At 41.1% G+C, this 18,435-nt stretch overlaps 1 protein-coding gene across 12 annotated transcripts in view; it reads right to left on the bottom strand.

Moving 5' to 3' along the window:
• Positions 1-432: 432 nt before the first annotated feature.
• Positions 433-18,435, bottom strand: part of TMEM63A (transmembrane protein 63A) — a 39,492-nt gene continuing 21,489 nt past the window's right edge. For 7 of the 12 annotated variants that reach the window (XM_005289575.5, XM_065590609.1, XM_065590610.1 and 4 more), the window contains 11 exons: positions 15,924-16,061; positions 12,402-12,555; positions 11,570-11,676; positions 8,868-8,954; positions 8,111-8,173; positions 7,007-7,169; positions 5,843-5,948; positions 4,605-4,772; positions 2,697-2,812; positions 2,213-2,275; positions 433-1,524 (listed from right to left, as the gene is read on the bottom strand). In XM_005289575.5, coding sequence (XP_005289632.1) covers positions 1,372-1,524; positions 2,213-2,275; positions 2,697-2,812; positions 4,605-4,772; positions 5,843-5,948; positions 7,007-7,169; positions 8,111-8,173; positions 8,868-8,954; positions 11,570-11,676; positions 12,402-12,555; positions 15,924-16,061 — 1,318 coding nt within the window. In that variant the 3' untranslated portion in view covers positions 433-1,371. Of the gene's footprint in view, positions 1,525-2,212; positions 2,276-2,696; positions 3,488-4,604; positions 4,773-5,842; positions 5,949-7,006; positions 7,170-8,110; positions 8,174-8,867; positions 8,955-11,569; positions 11,677-12,401; positions 12,556-15,923; positions 16,062-18,435 lie in introns of all 12 variants that reach the window. The other 5 variants (XR_010600195.1, XR_010600196.1, XR_010600197.1 and 2 more) reach the window with 3 other exon arrangements.

Below are 18,435 nucleotides of genomic sequence, written 5' to 3'. Positions count from 1 at the left end.
CCAATTTGTTCCTTCCATCATCTCCTCTGACATTTTCAGCATTAGTCTGGCAAGAGAGCAGGAAACAGATCTTTGGGAATATAGGGCTAATCCGGCAAGACACTGAACACCTTTATTTGTGGTACCACTCAAGACATATTCGTCAGTCATTTTTCAGACATTCAAGAAACAACACTCCTGGCCTGAGGAGTTCACAGTTTAAGGAGAGAAGTAGAAAACTCAGAACAAGAACAAAAGGATTTTCTATACAAATCATCAAGATTCATTCTCAGAGTGTCAAGGGTACTCACTTTCTCGGCAGCCACTTAGCACGTTGCAGGATTGGGCCCTAGAGGTCCACTCACTTATTAGTGTCCCAATAGTGGTAGGTCTCTGAGGTGGCACATGAGTGTTTAAATATGCAAAGAAAGACAGTCAAAGACAGCTCTGGAATTTCGCTGAACTCAGTGTTTTATTGTTATGTGATTATTGCTTAGTTACGTTTTGACACAATGTAGCTTTAGGATATATTGGCTCCTACTACATAATTTAAAAACGGTGTAACATCTTACAGTTCATACGATTGGCACTTACCAGGGAAGTGCAGAAATGTGTCACTGTAACCAGAGAGATTAAAAAAAGAAAAAGATAAAATGTTTACATCCTTTATTGTTGGCAGGTGAATGTTTCTTGTGCAAGGCCCCTAACATAGTCACCAGAAAGTAACTAATGCACCCTGCAAAAATATATAAAAGTTATAGCAGATCAATCCCTTATTCACTAAAGTCCTCTGGGTTTGGTACATTCACAATCAAAGTGCACAATAAGGCCCTCATCTCTTTCAGAAAAGTAACGTGTGGACTGGTTTGGAGTGGTGGGAGAGGAGACACCACTACACCACAAGCCTTTTTCCTGGCTCTCACCAGTAGGGGTAGTATTTGCTTGCAAGTTTTCATCAAGACTGACAATTTCGGGATTTATCAATCCGAAGTGGTTAATAAATCCTTGGCGCTGGTTAAAATTCAAGGGGAGTCATTTCAAATAAATTGACACCTAAAATTGTGGGGCTGCTTTGCTTCAGTGACCTTTTATCTCTGTGAAGAGTGAAATCTCTCCATAAAGCAAGTGATTAAACAGTAAACCCAAAGTAGTAGTCCCTGAGGATTGTCTCCTTCATACCATTCAGCACACTTGTTTCACAATGTGTGTAGATGGCCTGTAAAACAATCGGTCCCAAGGTGGCTGCTTTTTAATCTCCAAGTAGAGCTGCAGATCACACGCTGAATTATTTCTGTGCCTCTTCTGCTGACAGAATGCTTGAGGGATCAGTTCTATTAAGGCTGGACCAAGTGCACCACCTTGTGTTAGTCCTGGAGATCAGCAGAAATACTTCTATGCCTCTTCAGTTTCTGCAGGCTCCCCAAAGTAGGTTATGCTGTCTTCTGCCAGTGCATCAGCACCCATGGTGCCATATGACTTCTGCTCCTTCTGAGCCAGTGCTGTCCTTTCCGTAGGATGGCTAAGCAGGACCCGTGGGACATACATCTGAAATTGCAAACGTTAAATAATAAAACTCCAAGTCTCTAGTATAATTTTAAAATATTGGGATAAAATTTATTATTTAAAATCTTTCCCCACAATTCCTCCTTTTTACTTTCATGTTCCCCCCCCCCACTCTGTCCCCTTCATCTTAACATTGCCCTTTGTCCCTCAAAATAAATTTCCTAGTGCAAAACTCAAGTGTGCCTGCATATCACATGGGCTCTTGCACACTGAGGTGTCTGTATTCACCCAAACAGTATTTCAAAACCCAGTGCAAATATCAAAGTCTTGTGTTCATTTTTTGTTGATGTGGCATTGAAGCTCTGCTGACCATATCACACCTCGCGTAATCTCCAAGCAGTGTGATTGCATAGTCAGCATTCAAATGCAACTAATCATCTAGTGTTTGGTGTGAGACCCAGCTAATCAGAACACAACACATGTAGCTATTGGAAGTAAAGGGCATTTAAAATCTCTCTGCTATTCCTATCATGCTCAAGTCAGAAGGTATTTTTAGAGCAGCCCTTTCAAATAGGTAAGTGCATTGTTCTGATCATCTGACCCTGAAGTCAGATAATACCTGCCCTGACACCATTCAGACTAGCAATCTCTGACACTGCCCAGAAAAGGGCTTGTGTAGGGAGTTTGTTTTCCTTGAAAGAGTAAAAAATACTTTTTGCTGAGGGCTTACAGCAGATCTTGGAGCTGTGTCTGCATCAGTGTCACTTCCTCTTCCACTTGGCAATTCTTCTATCTATATAAAGACAGTAAGGATGAAGTATTAAACTAGTAAATCAACCAGTTACATGGAATCGATCATAAACATCAGGTTATTAGTAAACAGATTTAGTACAATGTCCCATTATATATTACACTGAAACCTCGGCTGCTGCCTGTGCTCCTCCAAAGCCTCCCACTTCGTACCTGCCTCCCATACTGCTCTTCATGCTTGGAACGCCTCCCTCCCTCCCTCCCCTTGTGCGCAAAACAATCTGCCTCTTTATTCAGCAGCATGTTTTCACCATCTTGGAGGACTGAACCCTTGTGGCTAGATCCTGCTCCTACTTAAGTAAACATGAATTTTGCAATGTGTTTCCCTGGGACTAGTTTGTGCAGTACCAAGCATAGTGCTAATGCTGGTGGTTATTTCCCCAATACATTCAATATGAGTTTACCTTGTAATTCAGTGGGCTCAGGTACTTGAAGCAGACAAAACAAGTATAAGCTAAACAAACGAGAATTGTGATGCTGACAACTAGGAACGTAAAGAGGGTCGTGGGAGCTTTAAAACCTTAAAAGCAAACAAACAGAATACAAAATTGAATGTATCCATCACTGGTTCAAGTAGGTAAAAGCAACAAAAACAAATCACACTGATCACAAAATAGCTTATCTGAAAAGAGCGCTCACTCTCTGGAGAATGGAACAAAACAGAAAAAAAAACCCTACAGAGGAAAAAAAAATAGCTAACAAAGCACCGTGCGGGACACACTCATTTCATGACCTGCTCATTACATACAGCACAATAGAAGGATCTTTTCCTGACCCTTATATAGAGGAGCTCTCCAAGTCCACGTCTTAACCTATAAGACTTTCCCCGGTTTTCTCTCCCCCATCCTCAGAAGCCCCATATTTCAGGCATCATCCTCAGGGTAACAGACAAAGCTGCTTTCAGTGCCCGTCAATACCACCTGAGCATTCACAGCAACCGTTGTGGAGAGATACAAACCACTCTCCTGAGCCATGTGAGCTGCTGTCACTGCACTCTAAGCCACTGCTGCACTAGAGACCAAAACTCCAAGACTAAGAATGTGAGCTGACTGGAGCAGGGACCATCCTTCTAAGGAAGTGCTTAGCTCCCAGTGGGTGCTATCCTAAGTCAACAAACAGGATCAAACGGAGGTATCCAGCATGGCAGGGCAGATCATCACACCAAGGACAATTTGATTCATCAGCATTTAGCTTCCTAGTTGCAAAACAAAACAATCATATATTTTTAACTATTAGCCAGTGCATATCGTGGGCATTTGCCTTCCTCTGAAACATCAGGAATAGGCCTTTGCTAGAAGCAGGATACTGGCCCTACTAGATCATACAATACTTTAACAGTAATTACAGTGTCATAAGTGGTTATGTCAAGGGAATGGAATCTCAGTATTTTCCAGCTAGACTGAGGCATTTATGGACTATCCTGAACATATCTTTAATGAACAGTACAAATAAATTATTAATTAGGCTCTAGGTTTAAAACGTCACCTCCATCCCCAACCCAAAGGGAAAAGCTGGGGGAAGAAAAAAGATGCTGAATCTCCTTCACAGCACCAAAAGCCTCAAGTGCATCATGCGTAACAAAACCCCCAAACAACCTCCCATACTGTTCTGGGTGCCCAAAGGTCAAGCCACCAACTTCCCCCAGCACCTCTGTTAATACAGCACGTTTGTGACACAATGAACATTTCTAATTTGAGGCTAATGTGAGTGGGGATCAGTGAGAGAATGTGTCAACTAACAGCTTAAAAGTTAAATGTAATAGAATCATAGGACAGGAAGGGACCTCGAGAGGTCATCTAGTCCAATCCCCCGCACTCAGGACTAAGTATTATCCAGACCATTCTTGACAGGTGTTTGTCTACTTTGCCCTCCCCTATTAGCTCCTGTTAGATGATCTCAAAGTACACCTCTACCTCGATATAACGCTGTCCTTGGGAGCCAAAAAAATCTTACCGCGTTATAGGTGAAACCGTGTTATATTGAACTTGCTTTGATCCACCGGAGTGCGCAGCCCCGCCCCCCACCCCGGAGCACTGCTTTACCGCGTTATATCCGAATTCATGTTATATTGGGTGGCATTATATCGGGGTAGAGGTGTACTGTGAAGACGGTAAGCCTTGCAATATCCCCATGATGCAGGTAAGGATTATTATCCCTGTCTTAAAAATGCACAACTCAGAGACGTTAAGAAGCTTCCCACATGACTTTAGACAACTTAGTGACAGAGCTGGGAGCAGAATCCCGGTCCCTCTGCTTTAACCACAAGATCATAGAGCAATATTACAAGCTTATCACGGACAGATAACCCTTACCTAGTCGCAAAAATGAAAAAAAATAGAGCCAAAACAGACAGAGGATCGGAGCTGTAAGGGCCTGATTCACAGCTGCAAAGTGGATCTTCTTCTCCAGTTTAGCAGGGAGAAATGCATAGTAAAGATTGTGGCGATCAACCATATGCTTCAGCAGTATATATATTAAACCTGAAGAAGAGGATAGAGACAGGTTACTGAAAACTGTGAATATAAAAAATCACAAATTGGTAAGGCGACCCAGACATGTGATTCCTAAAACTACTTTTAATTTTTGTAAATGACTATTTCAAGTCAACTGTGTCCCTATAAAAGCCAAGATGTTCCAAGTTCCAGTGGCAGCTAGGAATTGCAGCACTGTCTTTACAATATGGAGCACAGAGAATTGAGAGAGAGAAAATGGTCTTAAATCTATTTTTGTGGGTTTAGGCCAGATCTTACATGTTTCCCACTGCCATTTAATAGATACGAAGTTTAGTTCACAAACTTTCCCCTGAGAAAATAGCTTTACTTTTATGTTAATCTATGACCTAGAGTAATGACATGTTTGTGCAGCTGTATATTTGTTCTGTTCCTATCAGCATTCAGGATTCCATCTAGCCCTTTTTTCTTTGATTATTCACCTAGGACATAAAAACATTCATAGATACCAGGGCCAGAAGGCATGACTGTGATCTGGTTTGCACCATGTTTATTTTTATGTTGTATTTTATCTGTTTTGATGGAACTCGGGGGTGAGATTTTCAGAAGTGCCTAAGGGATTTAGCAACAAAAGTCCCATTGAAAGTTTGGCTACTTTGCAGAACCTCTTTGGCTGAAAGTCACATGTAGACATCCTCTCTGAGAGCACAGAGGAAAGCAGAAATGAAATGCTAATATGGTTGGAAAGCATGGTACTAAACCTTTTCAATTGAAAATTCCATCCTTAATTGTTAAAGCTATACAGAAGTCAGAGTTAATATATTCCTCAAGCTACAGAAATAGAATTATCATCATATACCGTAGTGCTTTTCAGCTTCCAAACACTGTACAGACATTAATTCACCCCCACGCCACATTGTGAGGTTGCGTATTGCCCTATTTTTCACGACACAGCAGATGTGTGTTTTGGTCCAAGGACACAGAAAGTCACTATCAGAGCTGAGATAAGAACTCAGGAATTCCAGTCTCCTGGTCATGTGCTCAGACCAAACCTCTCCCCCCTTCCCTGCTCTGTGCACACAACTCATTGGCAAACTTACCAAATGGGACAATAATGGGGCATGTAATGCTATAGGCCATGATGACAGTGAATACACACAACATCCAGGCATACATTGCTCCAAACTCATACTCAAATGCTTGATGCTAGGGAAAAAACAAACACAAATGTTAGCTTTCCAAGGATTAAACTAGATTCAAAAAGGGAACAATTCAGTTTGCCACTTCCTTATTCTCGCCTCACAACAGAGGGATGTGGTGTTGGTTTTTTGAGACACCCAAGCAAACTAGTTACAGATGCACAAGTGGTATGTAAATTAATTACATGCTTTCAACATTGTTGTATGCAGTGTTGTAGCCACATTAATCCCAGGATATGAGAGAAAGAAGTTGAAAGCTTACACAGAGCACGCTTGCAGCAAACTGATATTTCTGTCAAGAGAATTCCCCAAGGAGTCTGTTTTCAGTCTCCTCCTCAAATTCAGCTCTGGGGAAAAGCTATGCCCAACCACAGGGCAAAACATGATTGTGCCCGTGCTGCCAGAACTTTGATCTCTATAGCGATTATAGTTTAACCTCTGTGGTGCTGGGTGCGTTGGCTTTCAGAGCAGGCAGAGCTCTAGAGGTTCAGAGGTTGCAGTTTGGCTTGATAAATATCCCAAGTGTTTGAGCGTCAGCTGAACCTCTCAGGCTGGAATCCTAGTCCAGAGAGCCTCTCTCACACCCTCAGAGCACAGCAGAGATTAACAGAAGTGAAAGCTAATGAGCCAACTTTTTTCAAACCTACAAAGAGATCAATTTCATATGAAGTTTTGAGGAAAGAGGGGAATAAAGTGGTGGTTAAGGGTGGGCTTAAACTAAGCCTGCTTGCCAACTCCCTAATTAAAGTTCTCATTTTGAGGTGGTGTGGAGACGGAGGACCTGATTTTCAGGCCCCAAGTAAGGACGAATGGGCCCTGAATGGCTTGTTTTAATCAGGCATGGGCTCAAACTGTACAGTCTCCTACATATCCACACTGTGCTGCTCAGGGAGGGGACATGTACCTGTTAGTTTGAGCAAAAGAAAGGCCACAAGGAATGATCACAGATGATAGTTAGCAGCTGTGAAGGAAGAGGGCACATACTGTTCTTATGTAAGGATTGTAGTTTCTGATAGGCTGCTTAGGATTTTATTGCCCCCATGCTATTGAGAGAAGCTCTTATACCTGTTTAATGTTTTTCCTCTCAGCAGGGGACTTGGCCATTATCATGCGTATGGTGTAGAGGATGAGGCCAGGCAAGCGCAGGAGCTCCATCCCGTTGCCAATGAAAGCCGAGGCAATCACGTAGTTCACAAAGAAGGCTCCCTGGTCAGGCAAGAAGACACATCTACAAGGAAACCGAGTCAGTGATTAGAAGGCAGAGGGTTTGCAATGGGGACAGGTTACATTTGGAAATAGCTCCTCTTCAGAACAAACACTGCAAAGCTTTACAAAAGATGGTTGCAAAATCTTTGATGCAGTGGTTTAATTACAAGTGCCTACTGCTGAATTCTCTACATGCAGTAGTAAGGGCATATTTTGTAGGATGCCATCAAACATGGATCCACAAGAATATAAACAGCATCTGAAGTTAAACTAATTTGAAAAGAATATACAGTACAATCTGATAGGTGGCTTATGTTGGATGAGGGAGTCATTTGATACCTCAAGTCACTGTTGGCGGCAAGATGCTACACTAGTGGTTTCTTTCAGCAGAGACGCCTTAAATATTTGTTTTGCGATCGTGCCTAGGAGCCCTAGTCATTGACCAGGATCCCATTGTGCTAGATGCTGTACAAAAAACAGAACAAAAAACAGCCGCTGCCCAACATCTGCAAATGTTGATCTTCGATACCACTATGCCAGACAACAACATGAAGATTTTTTCTCCTCTTCTAAATCAATTTCTGTAACAACAAGATCTTAGTGCGGTTCTTGGGAAGATTCCTGTTCCAATGATATGGCACAACCTTCAACATACTGTCTCACTGTGCTCTCTCCCTGCCCCCATCTGTTTGTTGCATCCATCTTCTGTCTTATACTTCGACTGTAAGCTTCTCGGGGCAGGGACCATCTCTTTGTTATGTGTTTCTCTACAGTGCCCAGCACAAAGGGGCTTGGATCGATGACTCTTCCTAATAACCTAGAAGGAGTTCACATCCCACCATTCATTCTGAATCCCCACGTTATAGTATAGGGCATCCATAATGATGCACATTCATTATGCACTAAAAAAGGTTAGTTGGCAAAAAGACTACAGTGAAATATCAGAGGGTAGCTAATACTTACTCCAACCTGACTGCAGATTCAGCCGACTCTCTGTCAAACAGCCAGCGGAAGAAAAAATCAAGACTAGAAGAAAGATAGTTAATTAATATAATTCACTCTCCATAGTTCAACACAGTGGTGACAAACAAAACCAACCAACCTCGCTCTTCTAAAATGGAGGGAGTTTTAACTGTATAAACTGCAGTTTACTCTAGCCTACTGTAATGACTGAACACTGTTCGGTCAAAGGTGGGAATCCAATAAAATGGAAGTGTTTCATTTAATGCTCATGTTTCTGTTTCATCTTCAGCAGACAGCGTGCTGAAGGCAGCCATTCACCCCAGGGAGACAGCCAGATGGGTGTTACAGGAGCAAAGAAGGTGGGGAACGAAAAGGATAATTTTGTGGCTAAAGCACAAGAGTGGGAGTCAGGAGGTCTGGGTTCCTGGCTCTGCCTCTGACTTTCTATGTGACCCTCAGTGCCGTAGCCATTTAATCTCTCAATGCCTTATATTACTTATCTACAGAAAGCAGCTGGAAATACTTTCCAACCTCACGGGATTTGTGAGGCCTAATTCCTTACGTGCTTGTCAGTGCTTTGAGATCCCCACATGAAAGGCAATTTAGGGTATTATGACTACAAAACACAGATTAAACAAACAAACAAAAACAGCTATACATCTCTAGGAGGGGTGGTTACAAAAACAAAGCAGACAAACTCCAATTATAAAATATTATAAAATATTCAAACTTTAAGATACAAGAACAAGGTGAATACCTGGTTAGACCAAGGGAAGGCAAAATCAACACCATGAAGATCAAAAAAATGTACACTTTATGCATCATTATTCTGTTTTCTCCAGACCTACCAAAGAGGAAAAGGTTATTGAGTAAGAGACTGTTATTGCTAAACACAAGCTTTCATCCTCTTCCAACTCCACTAGTTCTTCTGTCAGAAGTGGAGGAATCTATAATGTTTTCTGAACACAAACTAAGTCAGTTATTTTTGAATTTCCCCCCAACTTTTAGTTCAGCTAAGTGAGGTCTCCACCTCCCCTCCTCCAATAAATATATCTTTACATGGAATATACTACTACTCCTGAAGGACCTTGGCTGTAAAATGTTAGCTGCTGTGAGAGGACTGAGTGCCCTTCACTGAGAGAAGCAGGGTGGATTTAATTTAAATCAAATTGATTTCAATTATGATTTAAATCACTAGTCAGGAAAACTCTATTTAATCATGGTTTTCTACATAAAAGTGCATTCTTGTTGGCTATTATAACCTTAATGCATATTCTTCACAACTCAGAGATAGATGTAGGTTTCATTTTTAGAAGGTACAAATGCTACATTTTTAAACAGTGATTTATTTTGAAAACTTTTCAGATGAGTTTTACAGCTATATCAGAAAATGAATGATTGTTTGGTTATTTCATTTACCAAAGGTAATTGAAGCAGATATTTATGAAGTCAGTGGGAGGTGATCTATCTCCAATTCAACAGGTTAATCATTAGTATTTGGAGGATTTTCTTGCCATGCTGTATTAGGAGGAAAACATCACCAGACAGATATTTAATTGTTTTATTTAACTAAAACAACAACAACAACATTAAGTAGTCTGGATTTTTTTCTTCAACAGCAAACATAATATTTTAACAAAACAAGCATTTGTCCCTCGCGTCTCACATTTAACTCCAGACTTCTTCTCCTTGTCCAGATCTATTCTGCCCCCAACAATCTTCTATTCATTGAACTTTTTGAAACTTTGCACTTTTAGAGAGGTAAGGGATTGATTCCGTGTACACAAATTTGCAGAGGGACAATAGGGTTGAGGTCTTATTTCTCACCTCTGTATATTTATTTATTTGTTTTAAAACATTTTTGCTGTTAACAAGCATGTTACTTTTGGAGAGACAAATCCACAGTTTGAGAACTGCAAAACTAAGCATCTCTGATGGTATCTTCTAGACTGAGCACTGAGTCCCATTGGGTAGATAGAAATATTAACCTAAATCTATATGAAGCCTGTGGAACCCCATAAAATTGGGTCCCTAATCCATATATTATTGGAACTCATTTACAAAACTTTTCTTAAATATTACACGAATATATTGTCTCATACTACAGAATTAGAATTTATAATCCCTATTCCATGATGAGATATCTTTGAGCTATAACGTAGCTTAAGTAAAACTATCTTTAGATTGCTTTTTGAGGAAAAAACCTTTTATTAAAACACTCAGATTTAAATTTTTAAAAAATCGGATTTTTTAAAAAAAAATCATTGATTTTTATCCACCCTGGAGACAAGAGTGTCTAAGGGCCACCAGTGTATCTATAAACCTGAGCCAAGCAGGCCCGTGTCTCTCTTTATGGAGAAATGGACGTTGTTTCTGATCATTAATCCTGATCATAGCTGGATTAGTGATACCACAGGCCCCCACCACAGGCATGTAGACTTGAGACACCTGTCATCTGGATATTCAAGGCTAGTCTCCAAACACATGTGATGCTCAGAGCCTCTTGGTTGCTCATATTCAATCTCGTCTTTCAGACAGCATTGAGCCAGTTTCACTAGGGCAGTGTGCCAAAAAGAAACACAGATTCAGATGGGCTGCTTGACTAACACTGTTGGTGTCATCTCTTCTGAGACAAAATGGTTTTTATCTAAAAAACATCAGTTACAAATGTTATGGGCAAAGGCAGAACAAGAGATTGTTAATTTGGCTCCTATCCACGACAAGCCTCAGGTGGAAGTATTTCAAGAAATCTGGTGGGCCAAACCCCAGGTATGTCCATTAGAGCTCCATCTATCAAAAGCAAGAACCCTGCATTTCCCTTAGAACCACTGCAGTCCATTAGTGTAATCTTAGTGTTCTACGTCCATGTCCCCGAGAACGCTACTTTAAGACAAATGTACGTGACACTCAGTAAGGATGATTTTTCACATACAGACATAGGGGAAGGTAGTATTTTTGTAATTCAGATTAGTCTGTGACAGATCACCAGTGTGTGTAGTCAGAGGTCCAAACGAGCTGTATGGAGAGTTTGCTTCTGAATGACAGAGATTCTGTCAGTCAAGCACAAAGTTTCTCTGTTAAATAGAGGCCTGGCCAAACAAAAACAAAAACAAAACAAAAAAAGGGGGGGGGGGGGGCTGCCACACAGGGGACAAAAAAAAAAAAACCAACAAAAAAACCCAAGACAAGGCTGGATACTATTCACTGGATCTACTACGAAACAGGGAAAATTCCTTGAGTGTTTATCAAGAAGACCTATTAGACTGTGGAATAATCTGCCAATGGATAAAGCTCTCGACAGAGGATAGACTTCCCGGTACTGGGCAAGGAATGGTCTAGATGGGGCTTAATAGGTCTTTTCCAGCTATAATTTTTATGAAGTTTACCCATTTTCTCCAGTTTTCCCAGTGACTCAGTTTATGGGACAAGATTAAAAAGAGAGGGAAATCGATTGCTTACTTTGTCCAGTGGGATTCGAATAGTGTGGAGTAGTACACAATTGTTGGTAACAGAGCTGAAAAGGACCACAGGAGGAGCGTTGGGAAGAACTGACTAATGATAGGAGTCTAAAAAAAATAAATAAAAAGTAAAGACAGGTATAATATTCTAATACTATTGTGGCTGAAGAATAGATGCTGCAGAAATTAGCTTTTATAGGTAAACAACCCATTTATATTGGAGTTGGACAGAGGAAACTATGTTCCGATGCAGATTAGGGTTCAGTTAATCATTCAGAGTTTTTGGTACAAGGCAAAAACCAGAACTAGGGTTTGAGGTTAGATTCCAAGATACTGAAATCTCAGTTTGTGTGAAATTTCAGCTGGAACTGAACAGGAACCAGATGTAGATATCTTCCTGGTTTTGGATCCAACTTGAACCAAAATGTAAGAATGAAGTTTTATTTTAGAGTTTCAGATCTGAGTTGTAATCCCCACACACATATAATTCTAAACTTTAAAAGGAGTTTGGATTGGAGGTTCTGTTTTTTGCTTCAAGTTACTATATTTAAAGTTATATAGTTTAAGATACATTTTAATTGTTCACATAAAATAAAAATGTATGATCACAGAAAGTCTCAAATGAACTGATTTCAGGCTAATCCTTATCAAGAAACAAAAAAAAAATCCAAATTATGAGGACATCATTTTGAATTTATTTTTTAAAAATCGGCATCAGTTTCAGCCCTTGCTGGGGATTTGAACTGGTTGAGATTGACTAACACATAGGCATGGATGATCCTCAGCTGGTGTAAATTGGTGTATTAAAAAACTCAAAAACAAGTGATACTCACATTAAGGTAACGAATAGGTTTGGTGACATTGAACTTGTCCATGGTGGAGATGATTATGGAAGGAGTAGTCAGAAAAAACAGCACAATAAAAAGGAGCAAATTAATGCAAAACCATCTAAACCACCATCTTAGCCCACGCACTGAAAAATTATTCCTGTTAAGCAAAAGGACAGAACAGAAAACAATCAGCAAGTGTTTTGTGGGTACACAGATATACTGTCAAGTGACAGGTGATTTTTTTTTTTTAAACTGGGTTTTTCATAACTAGAAAGCAATACAAAAAAAACAGAAATTCACTAATGAAGCCCAAATTGCCATTAGTTATTAATTACAAAATAAAAAATTAGCATAATTGCATGGGCTGGACTGCTAGAGAGTCATTTTTTACCCCTATGTAATCAATAAAATGAACCCAAATTAAAAACTTTTTCCAGTTTGGGCTCTGATTGGGGGGGGGGGGGGGGGGCGCTAATAGACTGAATTTTCTCCACGTTTTATTTAACCAAATTGATATTGCTGTAAGGAACTGATCCTTACAGCAATTTGCAACAGAACATCTAGCTGAAGACAATAAATGAGATATTCATGTTTGAAGTATTGCTGAGTTTTCAACGGAAGTCTAAACAGTAGGCCCAGTGGGACCACTAGTCAAATACCAATAGCGAGGTCTAAGTGTCTTTAAGGTGCTCAGCTGCTATGGTGATGGGGGCCATATAACCAACTAAGTATATAATTGGTAAGGTCTTAAATGTCCTACATTTTTCTATTTTATAGCATGAACACCAACGAAGAGTAAAATCCATTCTTGCCCTACTGTCTCTCCAAATGTCATTTCTTTCCTTGCCATAAGATATAGCTTTTGTAGTTTGACTGATGTTGGTATTTTAAACAACAGAAAAGCAGACCTGGCATCAGCTAAGAAAAGCCTAAAGTGTTAAAGAAACATAATTGGTAATGTGGTGGACGAATGGAGGTGGGAAGGAAAAACAGTAGCCCTTTTTTCCGGGGCAGCAGGGCTCGGGTGGCGATTTAAAGGGCCCGGGGCTCCCCGCAGCGGCTGGAGCCCTGGGCCCTTTAAATCACCGCTGGAGAAGCCTGTCCAGGCCGATACGCCGGACCAGACCAGCTTACTTTCACCTCTGGTGTAAGGCCCTACCGAATTCAGGGTCCATTTTGGTCAATTTCATGGTCAAAGGATTTTTAAAATAGTAAATTTCACGATTTCTGCTATTTAAATCTGAAATTTTTCCTGACCCAAAAAGGAGTTTGGGGGGGGGGGGTGGAGGGGTCACGGTACTGCTACCCGTACTTCTGCACTGCTGCTGGTGGCGGCGCTGGGCAGCTGGAGGATGGTGGCTGCTGGCTGGGAGCCCAGCTCTGAAGGCAGAGCCGCTGCCAGCAGCGGCAGCCCAGAAGTGAGGATGGCACGGTACGGTATTGCCACCCTTACTTCTGCGCTGCTGCCTGTAGAGCCGGGCCCTCAGTCAGCAGCTGCCTCCCTCCAGCCGCCCAGCTCTGAAGGCAGCAGTGCAGAAATAAGGGTGGCATCGTATGGTACTACCACCCTTACTTCTGGGCTGCTCCTGGTGGGGTGCTGCCTTCAGGGCTGGGCACCAGGCCAACAGCTGCTGCTCTCCAGCCACCCAGCCCTGAAGGCAGCACAGAAGTAAGGGTGACAATACCGCAACCCTCCTAAAATAACCTTGCAACCCCCATGCAACTCCCTTTTGGGTCAGGATCCCCAATTTGAGAAACACTGGTCTCTCCCATGAAATCTGTATAATATAGGGTAAAAGCGTACACACACACACACACACACACACTTACTTCAGTGAGGGAGACCAGATTTCATGGCTGTGAATTTTGTAGGGCCCTAGCTATGCGAGTGCTTCCCCACCAACATCACCACTGCCAACTCAGAGGGAAGAATGTCACCTACTTAGCTGTTAGTGTAACTATCTGCAGTACTGAGGTATTCCTTGGGGGTCTCCAATCCAAGTACTGATTAAACCTAACCCCGCTCATTGCAGCTTACCAGAACTGTGTAATTCACATCTCAAGGTACCATGGTTGCAAATATAAAGGTACAAACCACACTGTTAAATTATAAGAAGCTAGATTCTGTATTTTAACCTGATGGTAGAATTGCAGTTATGGAGAAAATAAACTTCTGGAGTACCAGAAGTCAGATGGAACAACACTGCATTTTTAAATGGATGCTCCGACATTAAAGATGATTCAAACATTGAAAAGAATCACAAGTTAAAAGGGAGCAGATTACTGGTATTTAATAAGGATATTTTGCAATAAATCATGGCTCAACACTTCTACAGTATTATGAATAAATGTGTTATCGAAAACTCCCTGTGATTTTGTGGTGGACAGTGAGGAAGGTCACACCCAAAAAGTCAGTGTCTCATAATTAAGGCTAAGATTTTGTCATGGATATTTTTAGTAAAAGTCACAGACCGGTGACGGGCAATAAAGAAAAATTCAGGGAAGCCCGTGACCAGTATGGGACTTTTACTAAAAATATCCATGACAAAATGGGGAGCTCAGCTGCAGGGTCCCCACACCGCCTGCAGAGGCTGGGCAGCTCTGGGGTTCTCCTGCTGCCTGCAACGGCCGGGAGCTCCAGGGGGACCCCCGCTGCTGCCCCTGAACTGCAGCCCCGCCGTCCACGGTGGCCAGGAGCTCAGGGGTACCACCCTGCCACCCACGGCAGCCAGGAACTGGGGCTGAATTCACAGAGGTCACTGGAAGTCACGGATTCCATGACCTCCGTGAAAAAATCTGTAACCTGCATTATGAGTAAGGCTACATCACATGCAAGCCACTTGCAAGGTAACTGGAAAGATTTCAATAATCTTTGGTGCACCCCTCTAGCTTTTGTGACAGGAAGGGAGAAAAAAGCAATTCAACATCATTTGCTTATTTTCAAAAACTTTCCCCCCAAGTGGCACATAATGGCTGGGAAATTTACTGTTACAGCAATAAGATTTAAAAGAATGTTTCATTATACAGTGGGTTTAGCTATTGCTATAATGTGGCAGCTAATACTAGAAGTCAGATATTTTTATAATACTTAGCACTAATATAGGGCTTTTTCATCCATACATCTCACAAAAATAGGTATGCATTATCCCCATTTTGCAGATGAAAAAGCTGAGGCACAGGTGTTAAGGGGATGATTTTCAGAGGTGCTGAGCAACCACAGTTCCCATTCATTTCAATTGTCCCTGAAGTCAATAGGAGATACGGGTACCCACAACCTCTGAAAAATATCAGGCCATGAGTGACTTGCCCAATGTCAACTAAGCATTTCAGTGGTAGAGGTGGCAACAGGACCCAGATATCCCGACTCACAGTCTTGTGTTCAATCTACTAGTCCACAAGTGTTCAATGTGACAATGGTTCAAACTCTCAGTATCTGGGCAAAAAATAATTTTCTTCTGAGGAGAACCTCCAACTCCAAATTTATATTCTGGATTATAAATTGATGTAAAGTGATCAAGAATTTACCAACAAATATTCTCTGGATAGGTGGCATATGTAACATTCCAGTTTGAAATGCAGAGTTCTTTGCTGTAGGCTGATGGCTGAGGTTCCCCTTTACATTTAAAACTCTGGCATTTGCAGGCATTGAAGTCTTTCAGAATACTGCAATAAAGAAACAACAATGTAGCTTTGCAGCTGGAAATGTCACACGTTTAAGCAGGGAGATTGCCAATAAAGGGAAAAGCTTTTATCACACCCTCTTGAGACAGTATTTTGGACTTCACCATATGCATGTGTGACATTATAATAGTCATCATTTAAACAATCACCCAAGCTCGATCACAGTTTATGGACACCTAAGCAGTCTTGCTTTGAGCTGCACAGCACTATCATGAAAGTAGAGTTTGTGATGATTAATATAATAAATATAAAAGCTCTACAGGCCGGTAATTACACAGCAGTGAATGTGTCTGTTCTTACGGATGATACTGAAACCAACATCAGCCACCAGTTTAGAATAGCACTTTTGAGCATGTTTTTACTATGCTGATTATTCTCACTGCCTGAAACCCCTTCTTCCCCTTCCCAAAGTGTAAACTTAAGACTTGATTATATCTTCTAGAGTTATTATTTAATTGACATTTGGTGCATTCACACCCAATCCAATTATGGCCACAAGCAGAGCACTTATAACCTTCCCAAATGCAATGGGGGGAGGGATAGCTCAGTGGTTTGAGCATTGGCCTGCTAAACCCAGAGTTGTGAGTTTAATCCTTGAGGGGGCCACTTAGGGATCTGGGGCAAAATCAGTACTTGGTCCTGGTAGTGAAGGCAGGGGGCTGGACTCAATGACCTTTCAAGGTCCCTTCCAGTTCTAGGAGATAGGATATCTCCAATAATTTATTTTTAATAGTCTTAGGCACAAATTTCAAAAGGTATGACTGTTAGTTTTATTGTTAAAAAACCCCGTTCCAGATGAGTTTTGATATGTAAGCATGGCAGGGGTATGCATTATATTTAAATGGTGTGCCTCTCTGAAGTTTGTGAATATAATCATGACTATTCTTCATTTACATAAAAGGATACAGGGCAACACATACAAATATCAACCAGGGAAAGAGGGATTTTTTTCCTTACTGCAATAATAGTATTGCCATAAAAATTCCACATCCTGCAGCAGAAGATATTTAATTAGTGACTGCTCTTGTACTTGTTTTAACAATGCAAGCAACATCTGAAATAAAAGTTAGTATCCTCAGTATCAACAAGGAGTCTGGTGGCACCTTAAAGACTAAGATTTATTTGGGCATAAACTTTCGTGGGTAAAAACCTCACTTCTTCGGATGCATAGGAAAAATGCATCCGAAGAAGTGAAGTTTTTACCCACGAAAGCTTATGCTCAAATAAATCTGTTAGTCTTTAAGGTGCCACCAGACTCCTTGTTGTTTTTGTAGATACAGACTAACACGGCTACCCCCTGATACTTATCCTCAGTATGTGATGCCCTTTGTTATTCCACTACTGTTTTCTCTGGAGCAGAGACTGCCATTGGTACTCAACTGCCTGGTCATTTGATGTGGAACTTTTATTCACGTATAGTATAACCCAGGTTCCAGAAGAAAAAGTCCATTGCATCGACCCAAAACTAAATGAAACCACCAAACAGACTGCAACATCTTTTTCAGTTCCTCTTGGTCGTGCTAATCAGAAATTCAAGTACAACCTCCCTGACACCTCAAATTCCCACAAGAAATTCCACATCCTACACCTCTTCAAACCCACATTCAAGACCAGCTTTACAGCATGCCCTGAAAGTCAAGAGATTATGGATATTTTGACAAAAGGGGGCATATGTATGACAAAGCTGAGGGGCCCACAGAGAATGATCTGTTGTCCTATAGGAACCACATTTTTATAAAATAAAGACCTTGATCTCCTTCCTTAATCCTCTTTGTGATCCTGTTAATAAGAGATAGACAGACAGCTGATAGCCCACTAAGAACAATGGGACTAAGTTAATTATACCTACCAATAACCCAATTTAGCAATGCTGAGCGTGATCACTTCCCCTGAACTCAATGGGAGCTGAGGGTGCTTAGCAACTTCCAGGTTCAGGTCGATAAATATCTATAGCTATAGTAAATGTCAAGCATAGATTGAGTTAGAAAATGCAAGTTGCAGAGCTGAACTGTGAGGGTTGAGCAGTGTGCTGCAAACAGAAGGGATTTTGAAAGAACATGAAGTTGTGTCAAGTAACCCTCTATCCTTTCATCACAGTTAGTAGTAACATCATTACCTAATAGTATCATATTCAGCCTTCTGCCCAACACCGGCCATTGTACATTTCTGTATCTTTAAACTCAATTCAGAGAGCCCTATTCATCATCCCAGAAATCTGAATATTAATAACTAAAAAGAAAGCAAAGTTGCTATGTATGTACATTTGGACACACACAAATATATACTTTAGCACCCCAAATCGGTGCAAAGTTCACTGAAGTCCTGTTTATCCACAGAACAGATGTAAGACAGCCAG

Source organism: Chrysemys picta, chromosome 3, assembly GCF_011386835.1.
Source record: "Chrysemys picta bellii isolate R12L10 chromosome 3, ASM1138683v2, whole genome shotgun sequence".
NCBI classification, from domain to species: domain Eukaryota; kingdom Metazoa; phylum Chordata; order Testudines; family Emydidae; genus Chrysemys; species Chrysemys picta.
This window is presented reverse-complemented; position numbering and strand designations above follow the sequence as displayed.